This window comes from Syngnathus floridae, chromosome 9, assembly GCF_059516105.1.
Source record: "Syngnathus floridae isolate MCC-2025c chromosome 9, RoL_Sflo_1.0, whole genome shotgun sequence".
Taxonomy (NCBI): Eukaryota; Metazoa; Chordata; class Actinopteri; order Syngnathiformes; family Syngnathidae; genus Syngnathus; species Syngnathus floridae.
In genome coordinates, this window is record NC_142421.1 from 330419 (window position 1) to 357923 (window position 27505).

At 47.9% G+C, this 27505-nt stretch overlaps 1 protein-coding gene across 3 annotated transcripts; it reads right to left on the bottom strand.

Moving 5' to 3' along the window:
• Positions 1 to 142: 142 nt before the first annotated feature.
• gbf1 (golgi brefeldin A resistant guanine nucleotide exchange factor 1) lies at positions 143 to 27290 on the bottom strand. 3 transcript variants are annotated; one of them, XM_088384036.1, is made up of 41 exons: positions 27064 to 27289; positions 26865 to 27002; positions 25050 to 25153; positions 24646 to 24712; positions 16989 to 17120; positions 16626 to 16744; positions 16336 to 16444; positions 16156 to 16216; positions 15125 to 15179; positions 13786 to 13936; positions 13486 to 13706; positions 13228 to 13390; positions 12641 to 12852; positions 12351 to 12449; positions 12082 to 12276; positions 11666 to 11849; positions 11398 to 11529; positions 11240 to 11328; positions 10912 to 11114; positions 10626 to 10749; positions 10084 to 10209; positions 8940 to 9022; positions 8630 to 8866; positions 8378 to 8471; positions 7914 to 8090; positions 7618 to 7682; positions 7351 to 7474; positions 7209 to 7280; positions 6953 to 7047; positions 6728 to 6881; positions 6073 to 6301; positions 5555 to 5712; positions 5235 to 5484; positions 4551 to 4774; positions 4209 to 4359; positions 3667 to 3797; positions 3485 to 3586; positions 3066 to 3179; positions 2813 to 2990; positions 2190 to 2369; positions 143 to 1984 (listed from the first exon to the last, which is right to left on the bottom strand). In XM_088384036.1, the coding sequence occupies exons 3-41, from the start codon at positions 25143 to 25145 to the stop codon at positions 1728 to 1730; spliced, it is 5613 nt and encodes a 1870-aa protein (XP_088240162.1). In that variant the 5' UTR covers positions 25146 to 25153; positions 26865 to 27002; positions 27064 to 27289; the 3' UTR covers positions 143 to 1727. The 3 variants fall into 3 exon arrangements, with proteins under 3 accessions (XP_088240162.1, XP_088240164.1, XP_088240163.1); XM_088384038.1 differs by having other exon boundaries at positions 13804 to 13936; positions 26865 to 27290; XM_088384037.1 differs by having other exon boundaries at positions 4563 to 4774; positions 26865 to 27288.
• Between the last annotated feature and the right edge of the window lie 215 nt (positions 27291 to 27505).

A 27505-nucleotide genomic window follows, 5' to 3' on the forward strand; every position in this document is an offset into this window, starting at 1 on the left:
CACGTTCCTCTTACCTTATAAAAGGAAACATTACGTTCTTGCAAATACACTACCCGAGTTCTTTCCCCTCTATAAAGCCAACGCAGTCACTCGGAAATTCAGTCCAGGAGGCTTGCGGGAGAAGATGACCAACGACAACAACTTATTTACATGAGCTTTACTACATAAGTACATCACCTTTCATTGATATAGTATGTACAAATTCAATTCATTTGATTCCTCTTTAAGCAAAACATCAGCTCCAGATCCACAAGAAAATCAACATACAACGTTTCAAAAAAACAAAATCTCGTAAGCTGTTGGTGGTAGGAGACTCATTTTCCTGCTTGGTCTGGGTGGTGTGATTTTTTTCCAAGTCAATAAATAACATAAAAGATTACAAAGAGAACCTCTGGGCGCATTGTCCTGTCCTGTCCTGTCCTATCTTGGTGACATCACTGGGATTCAAGTCGTACATTTTAGCGTCAGAATGATGCAAAAACAGAAGCAAGACATGACATTCTCTTTTCAAATTCAGTAAATGTCACGTATCCATTGCTCAGCAAGTCGGAAAATATACGTATATCAATTCAAGTTGAATACTCTTGAAAGGGAAATAATATTATCGTGAACTGACAGAATTTCTGGAAGCAAGCTAGTCGATGAAAATGGCCAAGCACGATGTGATCTTTCCTCAGGATTCCGTTGAAGTCATTTTGGAAATCTATGGTCATCATGAACTTTTGCAGGCCTCGTGATTTTAGACTGTGCTACATTGTGCAAAGTTATACAAAGCGCAACAAAATAACAATATTGCACTCCACAGAATTCATCTCCACATTGGAATGTTGATCCTCTGAAGGACTGCACATGCACGCACATAAAGCCTTCCTGAGGTGCTTTCAAATCGTTTCTTGGGGTCTGGGCAGGCAAGGGAAGGAAGCATTGACCGGCGGCCTCTTAGCCTCTCTCAATAGACAAATCCTTCACTTGAGGTTGCCAAGAAGATCAACCAACTTGACATGCAGGATGGAAAATGCTGAACTCTGCCTGCAATCTCAACATTTACAGACGCCAAAGAGGCATGAGCAAAGCTCACAACTTTTGGGACCTTGAAATGCGGGCCACGTGTTGGAAAGCACACTCAGAGCATGCTTCGTCACTGGCAAGGTGACAAACTACGTAAGTTGCTAGGCATTTATAGAATCGTTCCGCCAGCGTACGCAAGCGCACCGTCACTTCTTGGAATTGTTACAGGAGTGTCCAACAGAAGAGACGGACCCCACAAAAAATAACATATATATATATATATATATATATATATATATATAGACACATATTTTCTAACGATGCAAGTGGCACAAAAGATAGAAGAATGGAATGCCCCCTCCCACACACACACACACACCCACACCCTTTTGTGTGAATGTAAATTTCCTTCTACTGTTGTGGAGTGTCCAAACACTACTAAAGCACAAGTCTGGCTGTCAGAAAACAAACAATGGCTTTAGAGTATCATCTCAAACATGAAGAGCAACTCATCGCACCAACATTCCCAGAGTAGCAAATGTAGCTACTAAAAAGGAAACGTGATGAGCTTGTTGTTCTCATGTCTATATTTGGAGTCAAAAGAAAGCCTCCTCTGCCAGAATGACCATGATAAGTCGCAGCAGTAGTAGTAGTAGTAGTAGTAGCAGAGCCAAAAGTGTGGGATCTGACTTGTGGAGGAGGGAGGTCCCACAGAGCTCCTACTGAACCTCGTGAGATGTGCTTCCCGCCGGCCTGGGGCCAGCGGGAAGCAGTGGCACCGGGGACGTGGCCTCAATGAGGGCGGGGTTGAGGATGATTGGGAGCGACATGGGCGGGACTCCCACCTGCAGCGGGGAAGCCAGCGGTTGGATGATGAGTGGGGACTGCTTCAAGGCTGCGCACACTTGACCATGAGGGGGTTGCGCTGCTGCCACCGGCACCGAGGGCAACGTTGGGGAAGATGATCGCTCTGCTCCTGAAAGACCCAATTTCATTTCAATGTCAACAGTACAGATCCCCGCCCCGCCCCGCCCCCTCCCACCCCCAAATCTGAGCCAGGTCTCTTCTCTGAAATCGGTCAACACGTGAAGGAAAAGTGTCATTTGAAGACGCTTTGCTTTCTTTAAGAGAAGCCGCGCTGTCATTATTCCTGTGCCGAATCATTTGCATGCGGTAGGTACCGTTGGAATCGGCCACTTGGCTCTCTTGGGGTGATGCTGGCCGGCTGGGAGTTGGGGATTCTGCGGGCACAGGGACAGGGGAGGGCGGTTGTTGGAGTGCAGGGACCCCAGAGCCCTGCGGGGAGGGAGGCCGGCAGGATGAGGATGGTGGCTGCACCTCAGAAGGAGCTTCTGAAGGACCTAAAGAGACAACATCACCAATATCAAGTCACTCCAATGAACATGCAAAAGGTTTCATCGTTGAAAAGTCAGGATTGATGGAGATATAGTGCGTAGTCCAGAGAAGAAACCAGATCCCCTACAAATGCAAGAGGGACATGATGACCTGGCCTGGCATTGCCAGATGAGATCATTTGCCAGTTCAGAGTCGCTTCTTCACACTTGTGGCTCTTATGCGTCGCTTACAATGTGCCATTTTGCAGGTGAGGAAGTGGGGGGAAAAAAAAAAAAGGAAAAAATAATAATAAAAAAAAGAAGAAAAACGGGGTTTTTTTGGTGTGTTTTTTTAGCATGCAGTCCAAAAAGTCAAAAAGATTGTCTTTTGGTTGTTTTGCACTACATCTTGCTATTGTATCGTGGAAATCTATTCTAATTGATCAATTGTGTGCGCTTGAAAGAAGTACCTGGTAAAACAGTCTGTTTAAAGAGCTCCTCTCTCAGGTGAGGGAGGAAACAGTCGATTCGTTCCCACGTTATTTCCCACAAATCCGAATATCTTGTCTTGGAATCTGGGCTGTGGAAGATTTCCGCCGTGTCCATCACCAACAGCATGTTCTTCAGAGATTCTGGGATAGCCTCCAACTAGACATGGCAACACAGAGGTACGTACATGTACACACTCCTAAGGTATACTACTCAAATGACTTTTGTTCTCACCAATAAGTCACTGGATCCTGCATGCATGTACTTGTCCATGAAATCCAGAATGGTAAGCCACAGGGCAGCAAAGGTCGGCAGGGACAACAACGGGAGGAGGTGCTGGAGAAAAACCTGCCGACGTGACACAGACAAAAGTAAAGAAAGTTTGCCCACAGCACGAGCCTAAAAGTCAAGGATGAGGGTCTTTTATCAAGAGAACCCGCCTGCCTGCCTGCCTGCCCGCGTGGCTGCCTGCCTGCCTGCCTGCCTGCCTGGCTGCCACAGGCATCTGAGAGCCTGATGCCCGCCACTACACCTTCACAATTGGCCATAGGTAGCGCAAGCTCATCAGCTGCCTTCAATATACTACGTACAAGCAGTTACTGAAATTCCAATGCCAATCCAAATACGTTGACCTATCCATCCACAGTGCCAACCTTTGATAGGATAGTGCAGGCTCTCATCCTGGTCTCCTCCATTCCACCGACATCGGCCGGGCTGATGTTGTTAAGCAGCTTGGTTAGTAATGGAAATAGCACCTGCAAGGAGATCATTGGCTTGGCTTAATATACGGACGGACGGACGCCTTCTTCATAGTCTGGAGTAGATGAAGGTTTACCTTATTGAAGCAGGACTCCCACTCCGTGGCATCGAGCGTCTGCAGATCGTGTACCAGCAAAGCCCTCTGGAGGTAGTTGAGGGCCTGCGTGCGCACTTGACGTCTGGCATCGCAGCACAGCCAAGCAATGCCTTAAGCGAGAGACAATGAGCACAAAATGTGTCAAACAAGTTGAACGGCTTTGATTACAGATGAAACCAGGGGTGTTTTCATCATTCCAACAGTACACTTGAATTGCTCAATGCGTTCAAATGGACTCTTTTTATACGCTGCTGCTGCTGCTTGTGTAGATAGTGTGTGTTATTAGAATGAAGAAACGTGTGGCAAAATGAATGGAAAAAATTACAATTCAAATAAAATGCTTCATTAAAATGTCTACAGTGTGCATTCCTGTCTGTATTGTGTGCAAAGAAAGGACAGTTTGGGATGACATTCTTTCTTTCTTTCTTTCTTTCTTTCTTTCTTTCTTTCTTTCTTTCTTTCTTTCTTTCTTTCTTTCGACTACGATTGCAAGTACGTGTTTGTGCCAAGCGGATGCAAACCTTGCAGCAGTGGGCACCAGCAGCTGGTCCACAGTGTCTGGGAGTCAGCTTCAATCTTTTTCCCAGCAGCCTCCACATTGCACTGTTCTTCTGCCCAAGAGCTGTAGATGCTGGCAGCCCGGGTGTGCAACGTGTGCATTAAATCTAAAAGCTGAGCAACATCAAAACAACACGACACAATAATAAAGGGGTATGCTTCTCAGCAATGTTTATGTAAGAATGCAACATAAACATTCATCCATCATGCCATCGCAAACTCCTGGAGTATTGGTGGCCATTGGGTTTGGTCAAAGTGATATCAATGACATTGGACGGAATGAAAAAGAAGGCTCCGGTACTTACATCCCGACTAACCTGTAATGACAGCGTATGGTAACCTGCCGGGACACCCTCGTCCTCCTCGTCATCGCTATGGCAACGCGACGGACGATGGCCGGAAGCCCGGCTTGCGCCTCGTCTTGCGCCGTTGCCGCTCTCTTTCTCCTTTGCGCCGCCGGCCTTCTTCCTCAAACGAGACTTGGCCGAATCGTACCGATGACTCTTCTTCTTGTCGTGGTTGCGGTAACCTGAGGATGGAGAGAGAGAGAGAGAGAGAGAGAGAGAGAGAGAGAGAGAGAGAGAGAGAGAGAGAGAGAGAGAGAGAGAGAGAGAGAGAGAGAGAGAGAGAGAGAGAGAGAGAGAGAGAGAGAGAGAGAGGCAGGCGCAACCTCTAACTTTTGCTTCTTGATGAACTGCAATGATTGATTTGCTGGAAACTGGGCCTGAGCTCAACTTGGCTTGAGAGTTAACGAAGGACTCAATACGGGCGGGAAGCTCGTCATTTGTTACATAGGGACCGAGAGAGAGGTTCAATGAAGTCACCATGGTGCCTTGCCAAATGTGTGCATGTATCCCTGTGTCAGTGCTTTGTCATTTCCTCCACGCTAGTCAGTCGTATCATCGTAGGGGCTGTTTGCGTTGAGGCGAGTCGCTCAAAAACGCACGCGCACTTTCTGCCAGTGTGAACCGTCGGAGTACGTGGCTAACCTCCGTTGAGACTCGCCTCCACGAAGACCCGGATGGCTCGAACGCACAGCTCAAAGTTGTCCGGTGTGACGTGGGCGGCGTCGCGGACAATGAAGGACAGAGTTTCCACACACTTGATGAGAGACTTGGTGTCATGCTGGCCGAGGTCCTGACCCAGCGTCAGACTGTACTGGTTCACCAAGGGGTGATTGAGTTGCGCTTTGGAGCCGAGTGCCGGGCTCTTATTGCTTTCGAAATCCTCCTTTCCCACCTAAAACCAAAAGTTGTGGCTTGGAAAAACAATGTCAAAGCGTCATACGCGGGCGGCGTGGGTTACTGACCACCAGCCATCCACTGCTCGCGACGTCCACGTCTGTTGCCGAGCGAGGGATTCGGGCCTTGCTGTGTTCCGTGTAGACCTCCGAGTCCGATGTGTAGCCACGATCTAAAGTCACTTCGCTCGGATGAGGGGACGGCAACTCGCTATCTGACTGAGCACCTACAGGCACAGATGGATGGATGGATGGATGGATGGATGGAGGGAGGGAGGGAGGGAGGGAGGGAGGGAGGGAGGGATGGAGCGAAGGAGGGAGCGAGGGAGGGAGCGAGGGAGGGAGCAAGGGATGGATGGATGGATGGAGGGATGGATGGATGGATGGAGGGATGGATGGAGGGAGGGATGGATGGATGGATGGATGGATGGATGGATGGCAATTGAACGCAAAAGACCAATACGAGCGCCCGGGCTTTGCATTTTGTTCCTACATGCTGGATCTGATACGCAACTTATCCATTGAAAATGTACTGAATCCAAATGTGTGCCCGACCGACATCTAGAGGCAGAGAAGAAATATCTCACCTGTTTCAATGTCGGTGCTGGCAGAGGTAGTAAACTGAAAGGAGGCCGGAGGTTTGACTCCAGCACCGATGCATTCCAGCAACGAGAAGAGCGTGTACCAATGCTCGGTACTGTGGATGTTGGCCGCGTTCGTCTTGAGCAGCTCGTGAAGGCCATAAGCCACCTCTCGGCTTACCCGGGACAAAACGTGCGCTTTCATCATAAGCAGAAGACGCAGGGAAAGCAGCACCTACGTGTGCCATTTCAAGAAAAGGGGGAATGAAGAACAGAGAAGCAGCTCAATGCCACAATGAACCGAGTACATGCAGATGGGTCATCAGTGTTAAACACATTTCCACATCCTATGTTCCACCTAAACGGCTCCATCGTAAGGTCTATTTGCGAGGTCAAATTTCACATTCAGGGGTGGTGGAGTTTTCGTCAAACAGTTGACCGGTTCACTCGAGTCAAATTTGTTGATCGATTGATTGATCGATTGATTGATTGATTGAAAGCCCTTTGAGACTGCTTGTGATTTAGGGCTATGCAAATAAACTTGACTTGATTGATTGATGTAGCCCTTCAACGTGTAACAATTGCAATGAGCTATTTAGGAAATCAATTCAAAGGATGCATCTTTTGTCAGACAGCGACTCAAAAACGACGAGGGCCGTACCTGAGAGCTAACATCTTCACGTCGTAGCAAGCGGATGGCAAGTCGAAGCAGGCCCACGACAGCCCTCTCTACCAAGAAGCAGCTCTCGCTAGCGTGGACGCACAGGTGACACAGGTGCTCGCGCACGGTCTGCCACACGCACGACACACGGTCTCTAAAAGAAGAGGAGAAATATTTGGAAAAACACCTTCATCTTCCGCCACTCCATTGTGTTCCCACTCCTACCGATTTTCCATGACAATACGCAGTAACATCTCTAAGCAGAAGGCGGCGTCCTCTTCATCGTAGGTCTCTTCGTCGGGGGTGACCGATATTAACGCCTGGAGAGGATCATTTAGTTATTCTTTCATTTGAAATCAAATAGCGTAAACAAATTGGATTTTTTTTTAGCAGCAGCAGCAGCAACAACAACAAAAACAATGACTCGACAGTAGCAGGATATGTAAAAAAAAAAAAAAAAAATGATAATAATAACAATTACCTTCATTAATTCCTGTAAAGACTCCAGCTGGAGAAACTTGCTCTCTGTGATCATTTTCTCAGGGTCACATTGCTGAAAATAAAGACAAAAATGTCATTACGCAGCGGACCCTTGTGCATCTGCGCTTGGGGAGCATATTTGCCTTGATGCAAAGGATAGCGGCCTGTTTGGCTTCTTGATTTTCCATCGATGGTCCTCGAAGTCCAGACTGCTCAGCACCGCTCAGTGTCAGCCAGTTGACAAAACTCAGCACTGCTGACTCCCCACTGAAATGAGAAATGCTTATGTCTTGCGTCGCTTGAAAAGCTGATATTGCAGTTTGAGAAAACATCTGGGAGAGATGGGTGAATTATCCATGAATTCTTATTATTATTATTAGATTTTTCACAGTACCAAACAACGCACGTACCGAATAGAAGGAGTTTCCTCTCGTTGAAGAGAAATCGTTCCGTTTGGTTCGAGAAAATCCTCCACCTGATTGGAAAAAACAACAAGCCCAAAACAATGTTGACAGACTGCCAGTAGGTGGGAGCAGCGACCTCCAAATCAAACCAGAGAAAAGTGCAGCGCTGCAGCAACTCAAAGAATGAAGTCATCAAAAAGAAAAGAAACAATGATCAAATAAATCAGCTACAAATTGAAGTGACGGACGGTGGTCCCAATACCAAATGAAAAAGCACGATTGAAACCGACCGACCGACCGACCTCAACCATGGCTTTGGGGAGGAGCTCGGCCCTGAACAGCTGCAGCATGGAGTCCATGATGTTCTTCCAACCCTCTCTCAAGATGTTGCCATGCTGATGGGCCAGATCAAACACTGTCTTGGCGGCTGTTTGTGCCTTGGGGTTGCTCCCAAATACAGTCGGGAGATTTTCCACTGACTACAAAGGAGAACAAACAGTCAGATCGATCGATCGATCGATCGATACCAACGCCAACGTTCCATCATCTGTCAATGCAGTATGCTGTTGCAAACGCCCGATGCCATCACAGAACTTGTTTCTCTTCAAACGGACCTCCATATATTTTCGCTCTTACCTTCAGACCTTGCATGAGCTTCGCATTATATCGTGCCTTTGTGAAATGACGTGTATGGCATCAAAGAAAACATTTACGTGTCTGTTGCCAATTAATAACAACGCGGTGGTGACAAGTGCACTTTTCCCACCTCACTGCTCAGAGTCGTAAACTTGCACAGCGAGATGATCAAATTGTCAAAAACATTGTTGAATCCATAGTGAGCAGCAATCTTGGCACATTTCCTGCAAACGCGCGCACACACACACACACGCGCGCGCACACACACACACACACACACACACACACACACACACACACACACACACACACACACACACGTACACACATGTTCAAAAGCTGAGCATCTTCTCGTTCAAGCCAACTGTCAAGACGTAGATACCTAAAGCCGGTAATGGCCTTTTGGATGATGGTGTCATCCAGACTCTTGTCAAAGACGTAGGAGAGCGCTGCGATAGTAGGGCCCCAGGTCATGGTGAACAAGTCGTGGTCGTAGCTGGCGGGCGGCAGGTGAAGAAAAATCCCCTCTGGTGTCGCGCCGCGGTGAAGCAGCACACTCCACACGTAGTTCTCCTTCACTAAACCCATCTGCTCATCTGGCATCACAATCTCGTCATTCCTGCAAAAGGAACATACATTGGTGCTCTGGGCTCAGATTAGAGGAAAGACACGACGTGTGTACTCCAGCTTACTTAATGGCATTGTAGATATCCTCGAGCATGTCCTGATTAAAATCGGTGTTCCCATTAACTCCCTTCAGATTCTTCTTGAATTGCTGTTGAAAACAAAAACAAACACTTTGGTCCCGGCCGTTGCATTTCAGCTCGTCTCGTGCCTTTGTTTCAAGTGAGCATCCAGTGAACAATTAAAGGGCTTGCTTGCTTGCTTTCTTGCTTGCTTGCTTGCTTGCGGGTGACTGACTGCGGCACGGCACTCATTACGTGTGTCACTTAATACGGTTGTCTCCAAAACAGGGATTAGGGCAAAGATCCGCCAGTAAATAAACACTCGGGCTGAGTGATAAGTGACGGACGGCCGGCAGGCAGGCAGGCAGGTCGGTAGGCTTTGCTAAATGTGGACGCCGTCAGTTCATATCGAAAGGCTCGGATGCTCGGCGTCGTTTTCTCACGTCAAAAAGAAGCACGGTCGGTGCCAACGTGGAATACGACTGCACATTGCAACCTGCTGCGTGGCGTCACTCAAGTGTTTGGCGCCACTTTTATTGGGTCTATCTAAACGATTGTTTTGGAGCCAGAGCCAACTGCTCAAATGCCTTTTTCCCTCCCTCACCTACAAATGCCCTCTTGGAAACGTGATATCGGAAGCCTCATTCCACATTCAAAGCACATGGAAGAAATGGGGCTGGGTGGGTCAAGTAGAAAATAAATCAAAACTCGCTATTTGAATGGAGCTGCGTGGCCCACCCACAATCCATCGGCAAAGACCCCAGAGCCTGTTTAGTTTTGGGAATCTGCCACCACGGAACGTAGGTAGCAGAGACATCAGACGGAGCGAGCGAGCGCGCCTCCCCCGCCCGACCCTCGGGCGACCGTTTGGCACCAACGAGTCGGCCTCTCAGACAGACCACCGCTGCTCGCAGCTGTCGAGCGAGGGCTTTCCGAGTCGCCCGGCTCAATCGGCGCAAATGCCAAAACCCCCGGGGGAACCGACGTGGCACCGGCAACAATCGATCAGCTTTTGCTTCATTAGTATGGAATGTGCACATTTGAGGTCGGTCGAATTTCATCTCCACTCAGGTTTTGTTGACAAACATTGACATTTTGCGACAAGTCAAAAGTTGGGCAGAAGAAAACGAACAAATGAGCAATCACCCACCTCGACAGTCATGGGGATATTCTGTTTTCGGACATTGTGATTATGCTGGTCGGTGTTCAACATGATCACAGCGTAGGCCAAGGCGAATCCTGCATCGTTGGTCAGGAAGGGAGAGCCGTTCACTTTCTGCAAAAAGGAGTCAAGAGATCACGGCACGCTTAGAAGCCAAATTACACGCAACCTTTGGAAGCCATAGAGTGGCGAAGTCACGCTGAGTCATCATAACTCATTGACGCTTTTAAGAAGGCTATTTTGGTGTTCGAGCCAATAAAAGGTCACTACTAGGAATAGTTTCCAGGTCACATGCTTTCTCTCGCTATTACGGGAAGACAAATGTTGTCGCCGTCGACTAGGTCTTTCTCGTGCGTTTGAGCCCCGCTGTCAACCAACGACTAGAATATGTTCGTCTGACACTTGTTGACTTTGTTGCCACCGTACGCATCGTCGGTCGAACGAATGGGACGCCCTTGTTGTGTGTTGTTAAAAACGGACGGCAGACAATTTCAGGTATGAATAATCAATATCACCATGAGCTGTCTTACATGCCAGTTGTCTGTAAATGTTTCCAGAAGTCTTTGGATGACAGGAGCCTCGCCGGGTAACCTGAAAGCCTCCAGGTAAAGCCGCAAGGCCTCATCGATACGAAGCCCTTGGAAGGCGAACGTGCTGCCACGCGACAAAGGAAATGGGAATGAGGGCCAAAGCTAGCAATCAATCAATCAATCAATCAGTCAATCAATCAATCAATCAATCAATCAATCAATCAATCAATCAATCAATCAATCAATCAATCAGTCAGTCATCAAGCAAATTGGCAACTCTTCTCACTTGACAAAGCTGTCGAGGAGCTCCATATTATTGCGATCGCTGACAAATTCCCCGATCATCTTTTTGTCCAGTCTCGGATTTTCTCGAAGCCACTGGGCCACTTGGTTGTTATCTATTGGCTGATTGAGAAGGCCTTTCTCCTGAAGGAACTGAATTCCCTTCTTGGGTTTCACATTAAATTGTTCCGTTCCGGTTATCAGAAGCTAGGAAAAAGGCAAAATCAGCAACTTGATGACGACAGATGCACTCGATTGTGTTACAGAGCACTCGATTGTGTTACAGTGTGAAAGAAGCTGTGTGCGTGCGTGCGTGCGTGCGTGCGTGCCACCTTTTTCTTTGTTCTGATTTCCAGCAACTCTTGGGAGTCGGGTAAATTGCAAGTGAAACGCTGAGGTTTTTGAAAGATTTTCTTGTCATCTGGAATGGAGAGAAAATGATCCTTTGCTTTTTGGACACAATGAAAAGCATGCCAGTCGCTCATCTTACCCGCGTCACTCTCTCTTTGCTCCTGTCTACACAGGTTCATCTTTTCTGCCATCAGATTTCCACTGGTCACTGGGCCTCCTGGACCACCGTCCACAAGTGGAAATCCATTGGTACTGGCCTCTTGAATAGGATCTGAGAGACGCATGCGCATCATCAAAATCGGAATGGACACATAGTCAAAGTCAGGACATGATCAAATATTGAAAACAAAGTCCAGATCCCCCACAGGTAAACAATGTTCACGTAGCCAACTATGACTGGAGTTTACCAGCTGTCGCATCCATTCCATTTTTCATGAAACTTTCTCCCTCCGCTGGCACTTTTTCGGACCGAGCCGTGTTGTCGGGCACTTTGGCTTGGCAGTGGGCCTCGGTGCTGTCAATCACAGTGAGTAGAGCTTCGAGTGACAGAAGGTGAGTGGTGTAGAGCTGCCCTGATACAGGGAATGCGTTCTGGCGGGTGAACAATGAACAACAACAAACAAACAGCATTGGAAAGAATCATGTGTCATGTCAATGTGTCCTCGACGGGGGGGCAGGGAGGGGGGCAGGGAGGGGGGCAGGGAGGGGGGCAGGGAGGGAGGCAGCCAGCCAGCCAGCCAGCCAGCCAGCCAGCCAGCCAGCCAGCCAGCCAGCCAGCCAGCCAGCCAGCCAGCCAGCCAGCCAGCCAGCCATGCAGGGTTACCTTTGACAACAGCTTGGTCAGGTCTTCAAACAGATTAGAGCAGTAGAAGTCGCAGTCATAGTTGATGTAGAGCTCAGTAACAAAGCTGGGGATCCTCCACAGCTGGACCAATGCCTCCAAAGCCATTTCCTTCATCTCATACGGCATCTTCATATTCTCTGACGTGATGATGTCCATCAGTTTCTTCAGATACATCTGCCGGGTTATGGGGATTACAACAACTACTATGTTCTGTTACCTTTCGAAAAATACTGACAAATGCTCATTACCTCCAGTTGAAATTTAAGATGCACTCTCATGCTTTCAAATAGCAAGAAGCACACTCGTAACGACAAAGCATAGAGGTTCATACGGTCCATGCTCAGCAGCTGCGAGAAGGGGAGAGAGCGAGAGAAAGTTATTCACCCTCATCATTCACTTGCCATCTTTCATCAAACTTGAGAACATTTACGTTTTGAATTGGAACATTTCTGGAGCTACAGACAGACACAAAAACCTCATGCGTACGATAATAAGAATGTACAATGAACGAGCGGGTGCTCAAGCTACCCCAGTTTACCTGGAAAAGATGCCTACACAGCTCATCTTTGATGAGTCCAAGCAAAGACTGGTAGTTAACAAAGTGCGCCGACTCCAGGGCCACATTCAGCAGTTGCAGGCCCATGTGCATCATCGCGTCAGTGTTGTGGCGGTCGTGAGGGTTGGTCAAGGAGATTAGAAAGCGGAAGAGCTCCCTTAGACATGGCAGACCATAGGGGATGAGGGATGCGCCTAAAGGTAATGGCAGGAATGGGCAAAATGGTGGAAAAGTCATTTTTGTTGGTTTTTCTCTTCAGTTTTGAACCATTTCACAGCACCGACCGGTGCTAAAAACGGACAAAACTCGAGATGATACCGACGCTTTCAAAATAGGAATTCAAATGAAACACATGACAAGAGACGCATCTTTTCTTTTTCTCAACATGATCAATAAATGAATGTATAGAAGTGGAATAGGGTGCAATGACTAACTCCAACCAGCAAAAGGCAGCCTTTGCAGACTTAATGGAGGCAGCGAGCCTAACGTGTCTAAACTGCAGGGTGAGATGAGAGAAAGCCATGGAAAATCAACATGTGCTTCACAGACAACTTTGTGAATATTCTTACCATCTCTTTGCGTGGACTGTGTGAATCGGACACCTCGAGGATTGACGTAGTCCATGTCGTGGACAGAGGTGCTACTTGCTGGCTGTTCGGCAACCGAGTCTTTTTCCTCCAGAACTTCGGGGATGGACTCGACCGACGCCGACTGAGTCGCTCTATCGTCCGACTTGAACGGCACGCAAATGGACATGGAGCGCATTGTGAGCATAGGATTCCCGCCGCGTTAGCCATCTCCAAAAATAGGACCGCGAGCTCGCTCACCTGCGCATTGGCGGAGCCAGGATCTGTCTCCAAAAGCGGGTTAGCATTGCCAGGTGTAGCTGCAAACAAGCTACACTGATCCAGGTCAGAGAGGTCTTCCCGAGAAGTGGTTTTGGAACACGAGTCGAAGCCGCTGTCTGTGGCGGTGGGACTAGAGACGGATGAGCCGGCACTCTCGGAGGCGGGCAGCGAACACCTTTGCTCCGTGGAGACGACCGCGCCTAAAACCAGAACAAGGACGGCGAGCCGACAGGGGTCAGATACAATTGGAAAGAAAGGAGATTGGAAGAAAGCACGTACCAGACAAGTTGCTATTAGCGAGGTTGGTAGACTGGGCGGCGGAGTCCGTGGCTTCGGAAGCGCTCGGCACTATGTGGCGAGTCGCCTTTGGTGACCGTTTCTGCTTTTTCCATTTGGATGACTCACTCATCCCACCTGTACGCATCTTCAACTGAAAAGACAAAGACAATGCGCCTGATTCATCTCCCCAAACTTTGGAATGAGAAACAAGGCCTGGATAACATAGCATGCTTTGTGTACAATGTTGTATTGTATTCTTACATCTTATCCAGCAAGTAGCTACTACATGACATGGGGCGGACAAGAAAAGAGGATTTGGCTTTCCTAGATTGGGGTCATCTAGGCAATTGGGCGGAGTGAGCCGCAACATGGTTCACTCTTCCCATGGGCTCGGCAATCTCGGAGGGCCAAGGAACTCAGATTCGGTGCGAGCCAGTCGACGGTCAAAGGCTGGGAGGGAGGGAGCCTTGTAGCCTTGTGTTGCTTAATTTTTTTTTTCCACCCCCCCCCCAACTACGGACAATCTGCTCCCACATAACAGTGCGGGGTCGGTCGGTACTCTTAAAATAGGGAGAGGTAAGGTTTTCGGCCTTAATTTAAAGTCATCTTTCTTACCTGTACTCGTTTGTTTTTCCATAAGATATTGTAAGCCTCAGAAAAGAAGGGGAGTAAGCAGGTGCCCATGATTAGTGAGAGGAAACATGGCAGCGGCACAAAAAAACATGCAGGCACAGTTATGTACAAGGCCCATCGGGAAATTGTTCAGTGCGTCACTTTTGGAAATATCGGCGATGTTCCAGCCTCATTTGAAAATTTCGGAACGTCATCCTTGAGATGAATTCATATACTTGTTTGAAGACTGATTTGATTTGGAGTTGACATGGTTTGACAAGTGTCTTCAGAAGGTTGCACGGGATGTGCTTTGGTTGGAGGCAGGAGACGGAAGGCCACAGAAAAAGGCTGTGCAGCTTCGAAGCTCTTTGACTTTGAAGCTACATCCACTGCTGTTGCCCATGCAACTTCCAAAATCAAATCAAATCACAACAAATGACTTGTCATCCATCCATCCATCCATCCATCCATCCATCCATCCATCCATCCATCCATCCATCCATCCATCCATCCATCCATCCATCCATCCATCCATCCATCCATCCATCCATCCATCCATCCATCCATCCATCCATCCATCCATCCATCCATCCATCCATCCATCCATCCATCCATCCATCCATCCATCCATCACCACTGGCAAGCAAGGAAACGAGTCAGTGTCAAAAGAATGGGGAAAAACATCCACATTCAGGATCAAATTACAAGCAGAGCAACATTTCATTACCTTCTTCATGCTGGCACCGGCGTAGGTTTTGGCCTCCTCCTTAAATTGGGGAAGTCTTTGAGAAAAGGAAACAAAGACAATTTGGGTCAGAAGCGTACCTGTCCAAATTGTGATGCTTACGTCCCAAAACGGGTTCAATTGGAGAAAATCATGTTGCATGACTTTGTTTTACGTCTTATAAACTCGTGATTTGGAAACACAAATCAAAATGTGCCTTTCATACATTTAAAGCTGCAAAATGGGATTGTTAATGCAAACAGCCACGACCACTATGTTTGATCAATTACTATACAGTGAAAATGCAGCGGGTTTTCGGTTAGGCATTCAATGTTCTCTGGAGCAGCCCTGTGTCGGAATAAATAGCCTGTAGGACACTTTCAAGCCAATCAATTGGTGGGAATCTCAACATTCCCGGCCGGGTGAAGCCAAGTGTCTGTGTGCATCTTTACAATATTGTGGACTTAAAGGCTTGACTGGAAAATGAGATGTCACCAGCAATCAAATTGACAAACACGAAAAAGGGAAGAAAAAAAAAAAGGGGGAGAAAGCAGCCCCCAGTGACATCAAGTGTGATATTCGCCAGTTGTCTCACAAGGATGATTATTGGATGAGCTGTGGGTCCAACGGATTAGCCTGCTAATACTCTTAGAATCCACGAGACGAGCGGCGCTGCTCATTCAAGGCTCCATTTCATTCACATCTCTATTATCCACCATCTATGGCCAGGAGGCGGGTGGAGCTAAGTAAGGTGGTGTGTGTGTGCGTGTGCGTAAATAATGTGTGAATAATCCATTCTATCATTTGAAATGATAGATAGCTGGGCGTGTCCAAGCAGTCCTGGGTTCTCTCTCTTTTCTTTTTTATGAAATAAAATTCAAAGGTTTGGGCACTTTGCAATAACAGGATCAATGAAGCAAAACATATACCTGTGTTGAAATGAAAAAATACTAAGCATCTCGCCACAACATATTTGCAGGACGACGACAACAACCGCAGAGAATGTAGCTCATTCCACAGCTCTATCAATTTACCTGCTAAACAGTAGCTGCACCATATCCACAAGGGTGTGTTCGGCTGATTTTCTCAGGAGCTCTGTGTCAACACCAAAAAAACAATGCGTGATGTTGGAGGAAAGGAGAGAGAGAGAAGAAAAAAAAAAAAAAATCAAGAAAGAATCCAAGTTTGAAAAAAATGGAGGATAGTGAACCAACCGCTCAAGCGCATCTCAAAGCAGATTCGGAAGCAGGACTGCATGATCTCACAAACGGATTCATTGGTCAGGTGAGCTCCAACTGGTGTCAGCAACAGGGTCCTTAAGACCTGACAGAGGAGGAGGAGGAGGAGGAGATCACCAGCTTGGACTTGACAGTCTACTTTCAAATCAATGCCATGAACAAGCATTGCTTCAATATAATAATAAACAACGATATTGCTAAAGCACCAAGGAGATTGTGAAGCCAATGTACCTAGTTGTGAAAATATGTAGACTAAATGACACTACCTGTAGAATTTTCATAAGGACCACCTCATCACTGGCAGGGTCCGTTCCGACAAATCTGGCGTGCGTTACCGCATCGGCCATATTTTCGATGGCCTCGGCTACACCTTCGTGGTTGGCATCTGCAAATACAGTATTTTCCATACACTGTTTATTAAATATAAACTTGAACACTTGATTACATGACCGAGGTGCTGGACAGCAAAATATGACAATATGGGTTCCGCGCAGTCAGTCAGGGTCGAGGGGAAAAAAAAAATACAGAATATTTTCTGCTACACAGGAGACGGCAATGCTCGACTACACCGGGGGGGGGGTCGTCTGATTTCCACGATATTTTCGGAAAGATCGCTAAGCTCTTCTTACCTATTAAGCCGTACGATAAGAACTTATTGACAGATGTAAGGGCGAGGCCTGTGATTGGTCCCGTGGTATCTTCAGAGCGGACCACCTCCAGGAACGGTCGTAGGAATACGTTGGGTTCGACGTCGGACAGTTCTGTAAGGAAAAATACAAACTAGGATGAGACAGCACATCATTAACGTAATCCTTTCATATGGCAGCAGGTCTGGGAACCCATCTTTCACGGGAACATTCCAAGCGAGAGGGTGGGGTCATGGGGGTAAGGCAAATCATAAAAAAACAACAAGAGGCAAAGTTAGCGGAGGGAGACACGCATGGATGGCATAGTGAAAGACGCCCTCAGCATACTGTGTAGATCATGGCTCCACTCCAGGCATAGAAAAACAAGTTGGGCATCAAAAGAGCTGCAGCCAGAGCCCAACTCATTTCCAAAAGTGCACATATGACCACCTCGAATTAGAGCGTGATATCCAATAGCCCTACGGCTTTGTTTGGAAATAAAATATGGAATCATTTGGAAACTCAAAGAGACTTTATCTGCCGCCAAGGTCACTTGAAGGCTTCTTTACTTTCAAAGGCAAACCCATTACTTTCTGCTTTATTGAATATTTTTTCACCTGGTGTTTTATTTCGGGTTAAATCTGAGGGCTTTGAGCCGTCATACTTTGAGGGGGGGGAGGGGGGGGGGGTCAACCCAGTGTAAATTCAGAAGCAAGCAAAAGAAAATGGGAGCTTTACGCCAAGAAAATACAACCAGAGAATGCATCATCAAAAATGCATCATAATGGAATTCATGCTGAGGTTTTTAATTCTTGTTTATGTCTACAAAAAAATAAAATAAAAAAACGCTTTTGGTGATGCATTACGGTTCCGGGTGGGGTGGGGTAGGGGGGGAACAGGTTGTATTGGGGGAAGCAGAGTGCTCTAATGAATCTGTCAATAGATCTTGATGAAGACTTTTTCAGAGGTGATCACCCAATAAGTGCTATAGCTTCTTTCCCAAAGAGCAGATTGAAAAACTAAATTGTGCCGTATTGATCGGGATGGCCATCAGTGCACACGGTCGGTCGCTGCGGACTGACTGACGGACTGACTGACGGACTGACTGACTGACCGACTGAAGCCGTCAGCAATCATAAATAAAGCCCACCAACGGACTCGAGATTTGGAATCAGCCTGTGGTCACGGTGAAACAAGCCAGATGACCTCCACTTGCAACTGACAGCAACTAAAGAAGTCATGTCATTTGAGTTTGCTCATTAAAGCCAAATCAAGCATAAGATAAATTTCTTGGAAAGTGGTCGAAAATGTGTACAGACTGATTGAGCACTAGCTTCATCCTTTCAAGCGCCATCTTTCTGCTCTGAGTTCAGCCATGTGTGGATTACTACTCCGAATGACCCCAGCAGAAAGCAAAGGTGCGCCGGTGAACCTCAAACCCTCCAGAGAGCACCTCGGGATAAAGCTGGCTTACTGCAGAAACAGAAGCTCGCTTTAACACATGCACATCTATTGGCACTGGAGCAGAAAAGGCTTAGAACCAAAAAAAAAAAAAAAAAAAAAACGGGAGATGAAACTGAGCCGTGTTGTCCAGACAATGACGAAAAGAAGTGAACATCAGAAATCAAATACAAACACGAGCGACTATGTAGCAAACCTTGTGACTATAAAATAATCATTCTTTCCATCTGGAGCGTCGACAGATTATTGTAAGGCTGCTATCTAAGCAGAGTCAGGAGTTAGACAAACAGGGCAGTCTTAGGCAGAATCACACAATTGAAGAGTGGAGCAAGGACATCAAAAGCACAGTAGGATTACCTTGCAACTCTCGTCAATGTCAAAAGTTCAATTTAGGGACTGTTTGCGGAAGGGCGATTTGATACTTTTGGATGGATGTGACAAGAGGGAACCGGCAGGAATAAGATCCCAGAAAACACTGCAGCAATCGATGACCCTTAATTGTTTGTCGGACCTGCTGTCCTCCTACAAGTCTCCACGAATGACATTCCCATGCGGAGATTCCAGAAAGCACACAGGCTGGAAAGGCAAAGAGCAGCATCAGAAGACAAGATCATCGGAGCGATGCCACTGCAGCCGGCCGGCCGGCCGGCCGGCCGGCCAGCCAGCCAGCCAGCCAGCCAGTCAGCCACCCGTGCTTTTGTTTCACAAAGAGACTTGATAGTAGCCATCATTGAGTGATACTGCATGTACGGAAATACGCAAGTCTTGGAAAGACGGTGGACCTCACGTCACATGTCGATATTTCACAAGTAGCAAAGACAATACGTTTGTGCCGTAAAGTACGACGTGCTCCCGATTGGCAAGTGCGAATGACTTTCAAACAACAGTGGCTTCCTTCCTTCCTTCCTTCCTTCCACGGGCCATTTCAAAGCACTGATACTGGCTGCATGGCGGGGAAACATTCAAGCCTATCAGGTTTAACCCCGCCGGGGCGGCCCCGAAATGCCCTTTTCTTCGTCTTTGGACTGCTCCTGGACTGGCTTAGCGGACCAAGGCGACAACTGTCCTCCATGATTCCCCTGCGGATCCACATGTCTGCTCTGCCAGCTTTAGGGGACTCTATTTAAGAGCACATGGGGAGGAAGAGTCACCAATGAAATGTGCAAACAAGACTTAGGTACCTGTCATTCAGCTGGATAGTTCACTTGAGCTCTGATCATAAGAGCTAATACATTCATTGATGCTTTCATCAGCTGGGGTGTCAAAGTCATTTTTGTCATAGTCAGTTTCCTTCACTTCGGAGGGCCATTTTGACTGTCGACCCAAAGAAATGGAATGGATGAAGGTCAGCAAAAAGATCAATAACTGGTTTGGCAATCAGAAACTAGTAAAAACTGTCCACATTTTGAAAAAGATGAATGAATGCTACTAACAATTGATAGCGGATTTATGTGGCACTCCAAAGTGGACATGCTCCTCACGCGCAATTCACACGTGGGTGGTGCTGGCTGCTGGTGGTGGTGGTGCTGGTGCTGGTGGTGGTGCTGGTGGCAAACAACATTCTGCAACTACAGCTGCCCTGCCCTGCCCGTGGCTGCCACCGTGCACCTACCGACCACCGCCTGACATTCCCATCCATCCCAAACACCAGTGTGACAAGGTGGGTGAAGTGTCTTCCCCAAGGACACCACAACAACACAAGACTCAAACAGAGCGGGAAGGGACAACTATCATTTATTGATAATACTGAGAGACACTTGAGAAACTTCCTGTTAATATGATGTGAGGAGGCCTTTGAAAACATGTGGACAAATTCTTTCCCATGAAGTTGAATTCTGCAGTGTAATGTGTTTGTCTCCTCCCCAACTAACCAACTAACAGCAAGCATGCTCTGCTCCGCTCTGCTCCGCTCCGCTCCGCTCAGCCTGCACACGCAAGGCTGCGTCGATCCAATCTGACTGGCATCATGGCCATGGAATGCTGAAGTCCACATTTTTCCCATTCAGCAAGGAAAAGCGGCCTTTCAAAGCCAATCAGCTAGAAATGTTGCTTTGTTTTTATTTTCGACTGAACTTCCTGGAACCTATTATGGAGCTGTCAGGGATGTATATTTAGCTATGGCTACACAGGGCCTCCTCATCCCCTTGCGCCACTGCTCATGTCACCTCTGATAAACAGAAAAACAATTGGTTATTGCTTTTGTCACCTTTAAAGAAAATGGCACCCAGCCGTCATGTGGTCAGGCGCTGGTAGATACAACCCAAGTCTGGAATCAAAAGTTGCCAACAATATGCACGCTTGGGCGACAACTTGTCGAGGCGTTACGGTCCAAACAAACTCAAGTCTGGCAAATTGGGTGGGAGGGAAGGCGTTATTCCTGCAAGCAACGTGCCTAACCCTAACCCCGTCCTACGTTGACTTCCCTCGAACCCTCAGCTCTTTCGGGTCCGCCAATCGGAACGGATTCAATCAAGTGGAAGGACTCTGGCCTTATGCTAAGATCGCAACACTAAAAGATTAGCAACGGGGCCCCGATAGGTCGCTTCACCTTGGAAACGGAACCGAAAAAATCCAAACATTTTGGTGTGGAACATCCTAAGTACAGCCGTTCATTTGTAAACTTGTAAAGTGTCAGTCAGCGGTGATGGGTTGAGAGGAATTTACGCTTCTAGTTTGACCCTTTACTTGACTCACCAATAACAGCCAAGTCCACTCCTTCACAAGTTCATGCTCCTTTGACCCCTGAGCCTGAGCGACCAAACCACCCAAGAGACCGACTGGATTTTCGTTTGTAAAGACTCGGTGGGGACCTGCGACACAGCTTCAGACAGCTATTTGGAGGGATACGCCATCCAAACAAAGGTAAAGCCTCACCCTAATCAATGTCAAAATCACAGAGCTCAGAAGGCTATTGATGCCAGAAGCGCAGCAGCCTGCCTACCTCGCTGGTGGGACAGGCACCGAGCCAGTCCGGGCTGGACACGTTCAGAAGGAACCTAGTGGTGGCAGACGAGAAAATGGATCACTGTCTCACACTTGGAAATGCGCGGTATCTGTGTGCGACCAATGTGAAACCCAACGCTGTGAACGCTGCTTCGAGAGAAGGGAGTGAACACGGTGGTACATATCAGCAGATCTATTTTGCATTCAAAGCCATCAACACCTTGTTGTCTCTGCGTCTCCTCGTCAGCCTACAACTGTCTTGCCTGGCTCCCTCCCTCCCTCCACTGTCTTTTCGGCCATATGGAAGGTGTTGTCGGGTTAAAAAGCTCCTGGTTGTCTGCTTTTTCTTTCAGCTCAGAAAGGGCGACTCCCCCGGATCCTTCATGACAGAAATCAAAAGTCCAGTTCCAAATCAGTAGCTCGGAGGAGCTTACGTACACATGGCGTTCCCGCTCTTACTTTCTCGCTTCCAAATTCATCAACATATCCGTGACTAGTTATTTCTACTTGGATTGCTTTGTGCATGAAAAAGCCAAGTTCAAGTTGCTGAACTTGCCTTCCTTTGTTTGTTTGGGGTGAGAAGGGAAGTTTCGCTGAAACGCGGCCTGCTTTTCCTGTCAACGCATCAAGATCCAGCAGATGACAACCTGTCCTCAGTCGAAACGTTCCACCCTTTGACCCCTGCAGACATCTCGCCGTGCGTGATTAATAGCTCTCTACTCGTCACATAGTAGGGAGTCTCTGATTCACGACAACAGTTGCATCCTTTTTTCACACTGGACCTAAGCCCTGCCTGTCATTCCCCAGTTAGGCCACTGTTGAAATTTACAGCGACTAACCCCAACTAGATGTCAAACCTGGGATTAACTACTGCTCTTCAATGAACCTTATGTGTAAAAGATGAATAGGCAGGCAGGCAATACCGTATCCGCTGTCTGTTGGCGTCGGCCTACAGCAAAAAATAGATTTGTAGAAAAACCAAGGCGCAGAGGATCAAAGCAAGCGTAGCCTGACGCCACCGGCCGGCCGTGTATTGTCTTTTGAGCAGCTCATCAAAATAACACTAACAGCAAAGCGAGAGTCTCTTCTTCCATGATCTCATCTTGAAAGCGACATGACCCGAGCGAGGGTCAGGCGGCGGCAGACATGTCGACAATTTCCATGAGGTGCATTCTCTTTGCTCCAAATGCCAGCGCGAGTAAACAGATTTGCATAAGTGGGTGAACGATATGAAATACGGTTCCTGCTCATCGGCATTTAGCAGCTGCCTTGCGCCCGCCCGTTCAATCGGGAGTGATATATGTGCAAAGATCAGATGGCATACGGGGGGGGGGGGGGGGGGGGGGAGGCCACCATCAGTTCCCATGTGCTCAGACCATGACCCACCCCAGAGACGCCCACCAGCGCCTGGCTGGCCACAGCTGAGGTCTGAGAAACACACACACACACGACCTTGAAAGGATCGGCATCATGCGCAATGCATTCTCTCTCCATGACTGACGTGGCCGTAAAATGCGACCAATTAAGGACGGATGCCTGCCGTCTTCGACACGACGAGCGCTGCTACGTGGCCAATAAGTGCTATACAGAAAGTCGAGATTCCCGTTAAAAATCACAGGCTTTTTTGCCATGATGCTAATTTTGTCATGGTGGAGTGCAATAGTTTTTGTAAGTGGATTTGGAATGTTTGGATGGATGTGAACTATCCACCAGATCCCACAATGCAATTTTAAAGTAGGGATGACTAAGTGGGCAACATCCTACTCTCTGGTGCCGATTCCAGTCAATTAGATGTGTGCTTGTGAATGTGTCTTCAGCGTTGGAATCTAATGGAGGAAAGCTGCGAGTCAAAAGGCCACTCAGGTTTTGCACCGCAGGGGCCGGCCGGCTGGCTCCAAACCTGCATTTGTATGAATAAGAATGAAGGGATTTAGAAAAACTGACCCCCATTGCAGCCGAGGGAGGGAATTTTGACAGGACGGAAGATTTGAAAAGCTCCGTGACTTACGTAGAAGGCGGAGCAGTGTCTAACAAAGGATATTCCCCAAGCAGCCGTCCTACTAAGCCAATTCAACAACAAAACAGCAATGGTACCAAAGAGACCTTCAGACCCCAATGTTGGATGAAAAGCATGGAAGTATTGTACAATTTGGGAATGGCGTGCACCCCGAAAGCACGTCGTACACGTACACGCTCGAGGCCAGCGAGGTGCCAGCCAGCCGCGACGCCTCCCCCTCGCCACCGGGGCCCCGCTGCCTCGGACAATGTCGAGCCAGTTGACGGACGGCGCCACGTGTTCCATCAGGGAGCGAGCTTCTCTTTTGGCGCTCGCTCGCTCTCATTGTTTCAGTCCAGAGATTTTCAGGGAGATGATGGAAACTTGCGTTTCAAAAGAGGGCAACACTTCCTTTCCCAGAACAATTTATCTCTCTCCTTGACAAGACAACCTGCTATATTTACCCAACTAAAATCACAGATGATATGCTTCCAGCTGCACAAGGCTCCGGCTCGGTGGCACATGCTCCCGTCAATCACGCTGTGTCAAACGCAACAGCCGTTAGCCAGAAAAGAAACAACAGAGCGGAGACCTGGCCTAGCTGACAAATCTTGAGGGAGCCAATTCATAGTTTTTGGAAGAGCAGACGCGCACGCTTGACCGAATGGCATTACGCCGCTTCGATAATGCACGTTCAGCTGGGAAAAGCACAACGCCTTGGAGCGGCAACCAAACACAGCCCACCCGCAACAAAGGATCGGGTGCGCTGTTGAATGACAAAGTGATACAGGGCATGTTTGGATTTTTTGCTGCTACTGTGATCATGGAACAACGAAGGAAGGGAGGGAGGGAGGGAGGGAGGGAGGGAGGAAGGAAGGAAGGAAGGAAGGAAGGAAGGAAGGAAGGAAGGAAGGAAGGAAGGAAGGAAGGAAGGAAGGAAGGAAGGAAGGAAGGAAGGAAGGAAGGAAGGAAGGAAGGAAGGAAGGAAGGAAGGAAGGAAAGAAAACAGGAGGGTTGCTTGGTGGCGAATTTGTCGGCCAGCAGTGCCTGTCCATCTCGCAACGGCAGCGGCATTCCCTGGAGACAGACAACAGCAGCAGCAGCAGCAGCAGCGCACAAGCATGGGGGATTGAATGGCCCAAATCTTCTTCTTCTGCTGCTGCTGCTGCTGCTGCTGCTGCCGCCATTAGCCATTGCATCCTAATTTGGAACGCAGTGTGTCATCTTGCAAGGAACCTTGCGAGTATGGCAAGCGCAAACCTTTCATGTGGCTGAGTATTTCCTTCAGGTGGCCAAAGCTGTTCAACAATGGATCCTGTTCTTCATCCTGACAGCAAGCAAAAGGAGAAGGGGTGGCACAATATTAGTGTTTCATTCGGAAACCTTCTTTTTGCTGCAATCAAATCAAATCAAATAGGACGTAACAAATGTCAACATGAAGACCATCAGACTGCTTTCACGGAGGATGACGGATTGGAGAACATTTACAGCTGAAATTCGGACGGTTTGACATTGAAAAGGGGAGCTCAATAAATGATTGATCATCCCAAATCATTATTGAGTCATTTAATGGTCGACTAGTTGTCAATTAAGGGACGATTGAACTTCTTTCGAGGTGTGTATTATTTTGGACACAGCTCAAAAGCAAAGTGTTAGCCACTTACCAAGGGAGTGTGGGTGTTCCATCTGGAGTTCCTCTTGATAGCCCCGGCAACAGCAGTAATTTCACCCTGGACAATGTAGATTCTTTTGTCCACCATGCTGAGTTCTGATGGAAAAATCAAAGTGTGAATGACTGAACTGAAGGGAAGGGAAGACTGACGAAGATAGATTGACATATACGCTACTGCGAGCAGTATAGTGCGAGAGCAGCGCAGCTTTTGCATAATCATTCAATTGGTAGATCATCAAAAACCACCGATGGATTGCCAGATGAGGTGGCTCGGGCATCTCGCCAGGATGCCTCCCTGGGGAGGTGTTCCGGGCATGTCCCACCGGTAGGAGACCCCGTGGGCGACCCAGGACGCGCTGGAGAGACTCTGTCTCTCAGCTGGCCTGGGAACGCCTTGGGATCCCCCAGGATGAGCTGGACAAAGTGGCTGGGGAGAGGGAAGTCTGCGAGTCCCTCCTAAAGCTGCTGCTGCCCCCGCGACAGAAGAACTGCGACATTCGAAGCCACGCTTATTCTTCCAAAAATGACATGCAAGATGTCTTCCTTGTCAACACCTAAAACCAATATGGATTACAGGAATCCAAATCCTGGGCTGTTCATATTTGAAGAGTGCATCTGAAAAATTGCCGGATTAACCTTTTACTCGTGGAAGCCATTCCAGATAAAAGCCCTACTTTGACGCAATATAAAGTGCACACGCCTCGCTGCTGAGTAGGTGGCACCACCTTCTTTTACCGTAACGATAAGCAGTCGCAAAGCGGACAAACGCATACTACGTACAAGTGACGCAAGAAGGGAGACAATGATAGTGAGGATGGGTGGGCCTGCAGCATTTGCTGAGAATCCAGCACGGCCACAGCCGCTGGCTATCATTTTGATTTTGCTAACAAAATCAAATCAAAAGGGTGAAAAAGGGAGGCACAGAGGTGCACTGGTGAGCACGTCCGCCTCACAGTGCACATGTTGCAGCTTCCATTCCGGCCCTGGTCTTTCTGGCTATTGGCTGGCTGGCTGGCTGGCAACTTGTCCAGGGTCTCCTCCGTCCACTGCCAGCTGGAATAGGTTTTTGGGAGGTTTTCATGCAGAAAGCCACATTATACAGTCAAAATGAACAGATTTGCATTTTACATATTGGCAAAGCATGGCTTAGAACTTGGCGGTAAAACCCTTTCTTGCAGTTAACTACAGCTTTTCTGCACTGATCAGGAGGACTCTTGGTCCACTCCTCTCGGCAATTCATCGAGAAATCCTTAAAGTTTTGAGGCTGTCGCTTGGCAATTAAAAGTTTCAGATCCCTCCGCAGATTTTCTATGGGACTAAGGTATGGAGACAACTTGGCCACTGCATGACCTTACTGCGCTTCTTTTTGAGCCACTCCTTTCATGCCTTGGCCGTGGATGTTTTGGGTTGTGGTCGTGCTGGGAGACCCAAGCATGAGTGAGGGATCAATTACTTCTTTCCTCTACTGTGCATAGCTTCAAGTAAATAACAGACTTGTGAATAAATCTCCCATCCCTTCATTTCAGCATGCAGCTTCACGTTCCAAGGGTTGTTAAGAACGACTCCTGTCAGCAGCAGCGGGTGACGTTGTTCCGATCAGCGGTGTCATAGTGTCACCGCGACCACAGCTCGAGTCAAATTTGAAGCTACCTGTAGCAAAAGCAGCCTACAAGGCTGACAGGTGCGACTAGCATGTAAACTCTCTCAGATTGGTCGCCTGCCTGCAAACAACACGGGCAAGTAAGCATAACGCTCACGAGAAATGGGTCCCCCCCGAAAGGTTCACCATAAACGAAAGAAGCATTACCTGTGTGTGTGACTTGTACTTCGAAGATGGAGGCAGCTCCGTGGAAGATATTGACAAACTAGCTGCGCAAGCTAGCAGCTAGCCGGCCGGCCAACAGTGAGTGGAGAAGACCAGTATCGTAGTTCAATTCACCACAACCTATAGACAAACCACAAATTTGGGACATTCCAAGGGAAATTGGCATCGATTTTCCACGCACCGCTAATTTATTCGATCATCAGTAAATGGCGAACGCTTAAGAAAGAGAAAGCAGAATAGCCCTGCAGAAGCTGTCAGTCTGGCCCTGGTAAACACACTGACGTGGAAAAAGCAATGCGCTCTCAACCGCACTTGAAAACGGCATTTTGATTGACAGTTTGCCACTCGCTTACAGGTGGCCTAATAAGGAATATAACAAGGCCTCTTTTATTTGAAAATGCGCCTTTAGTTTTGTACAAACCATACGATCTGTTAAAGTACATATAACAAAATAGAGAAGACGAACTATATTTAAGCAAAACAAATAGAGGCGGAACTAACACAGCAGTAAAGTTAGATGAGCTGTAGAGCGGAGGTGACGTCATCTTCCCCAGCGACTACCTTTACGGACGCGGATTTCCTCAGAGGAAAATTCCCCTCACAATTAGTTTAGAAATTGCGCA

Coding starts and splice junctions, on each gene's coding strand:
- gbf1 (XM_088384036.1), bottom strand. CDS start 25,145: ATGGTGGACAAAAGAATCTACATTGTCCAGGGTGAAATTACTGCTGTT. Junction 17,121..24,645: donor AATACTCAGCCACATGAAAG/GTTTGCGCTTGC, acceptor TTTTCCTTACAG/AACTGTCCGACGTCGAACCC. Junction 8,472..8,629: donor AAGGCCATTACCGGCTTTAG/GTATCTACGTCT, acceptor GCGCGTTTGCAG/GAAATGTGCCAAGATTGCTG.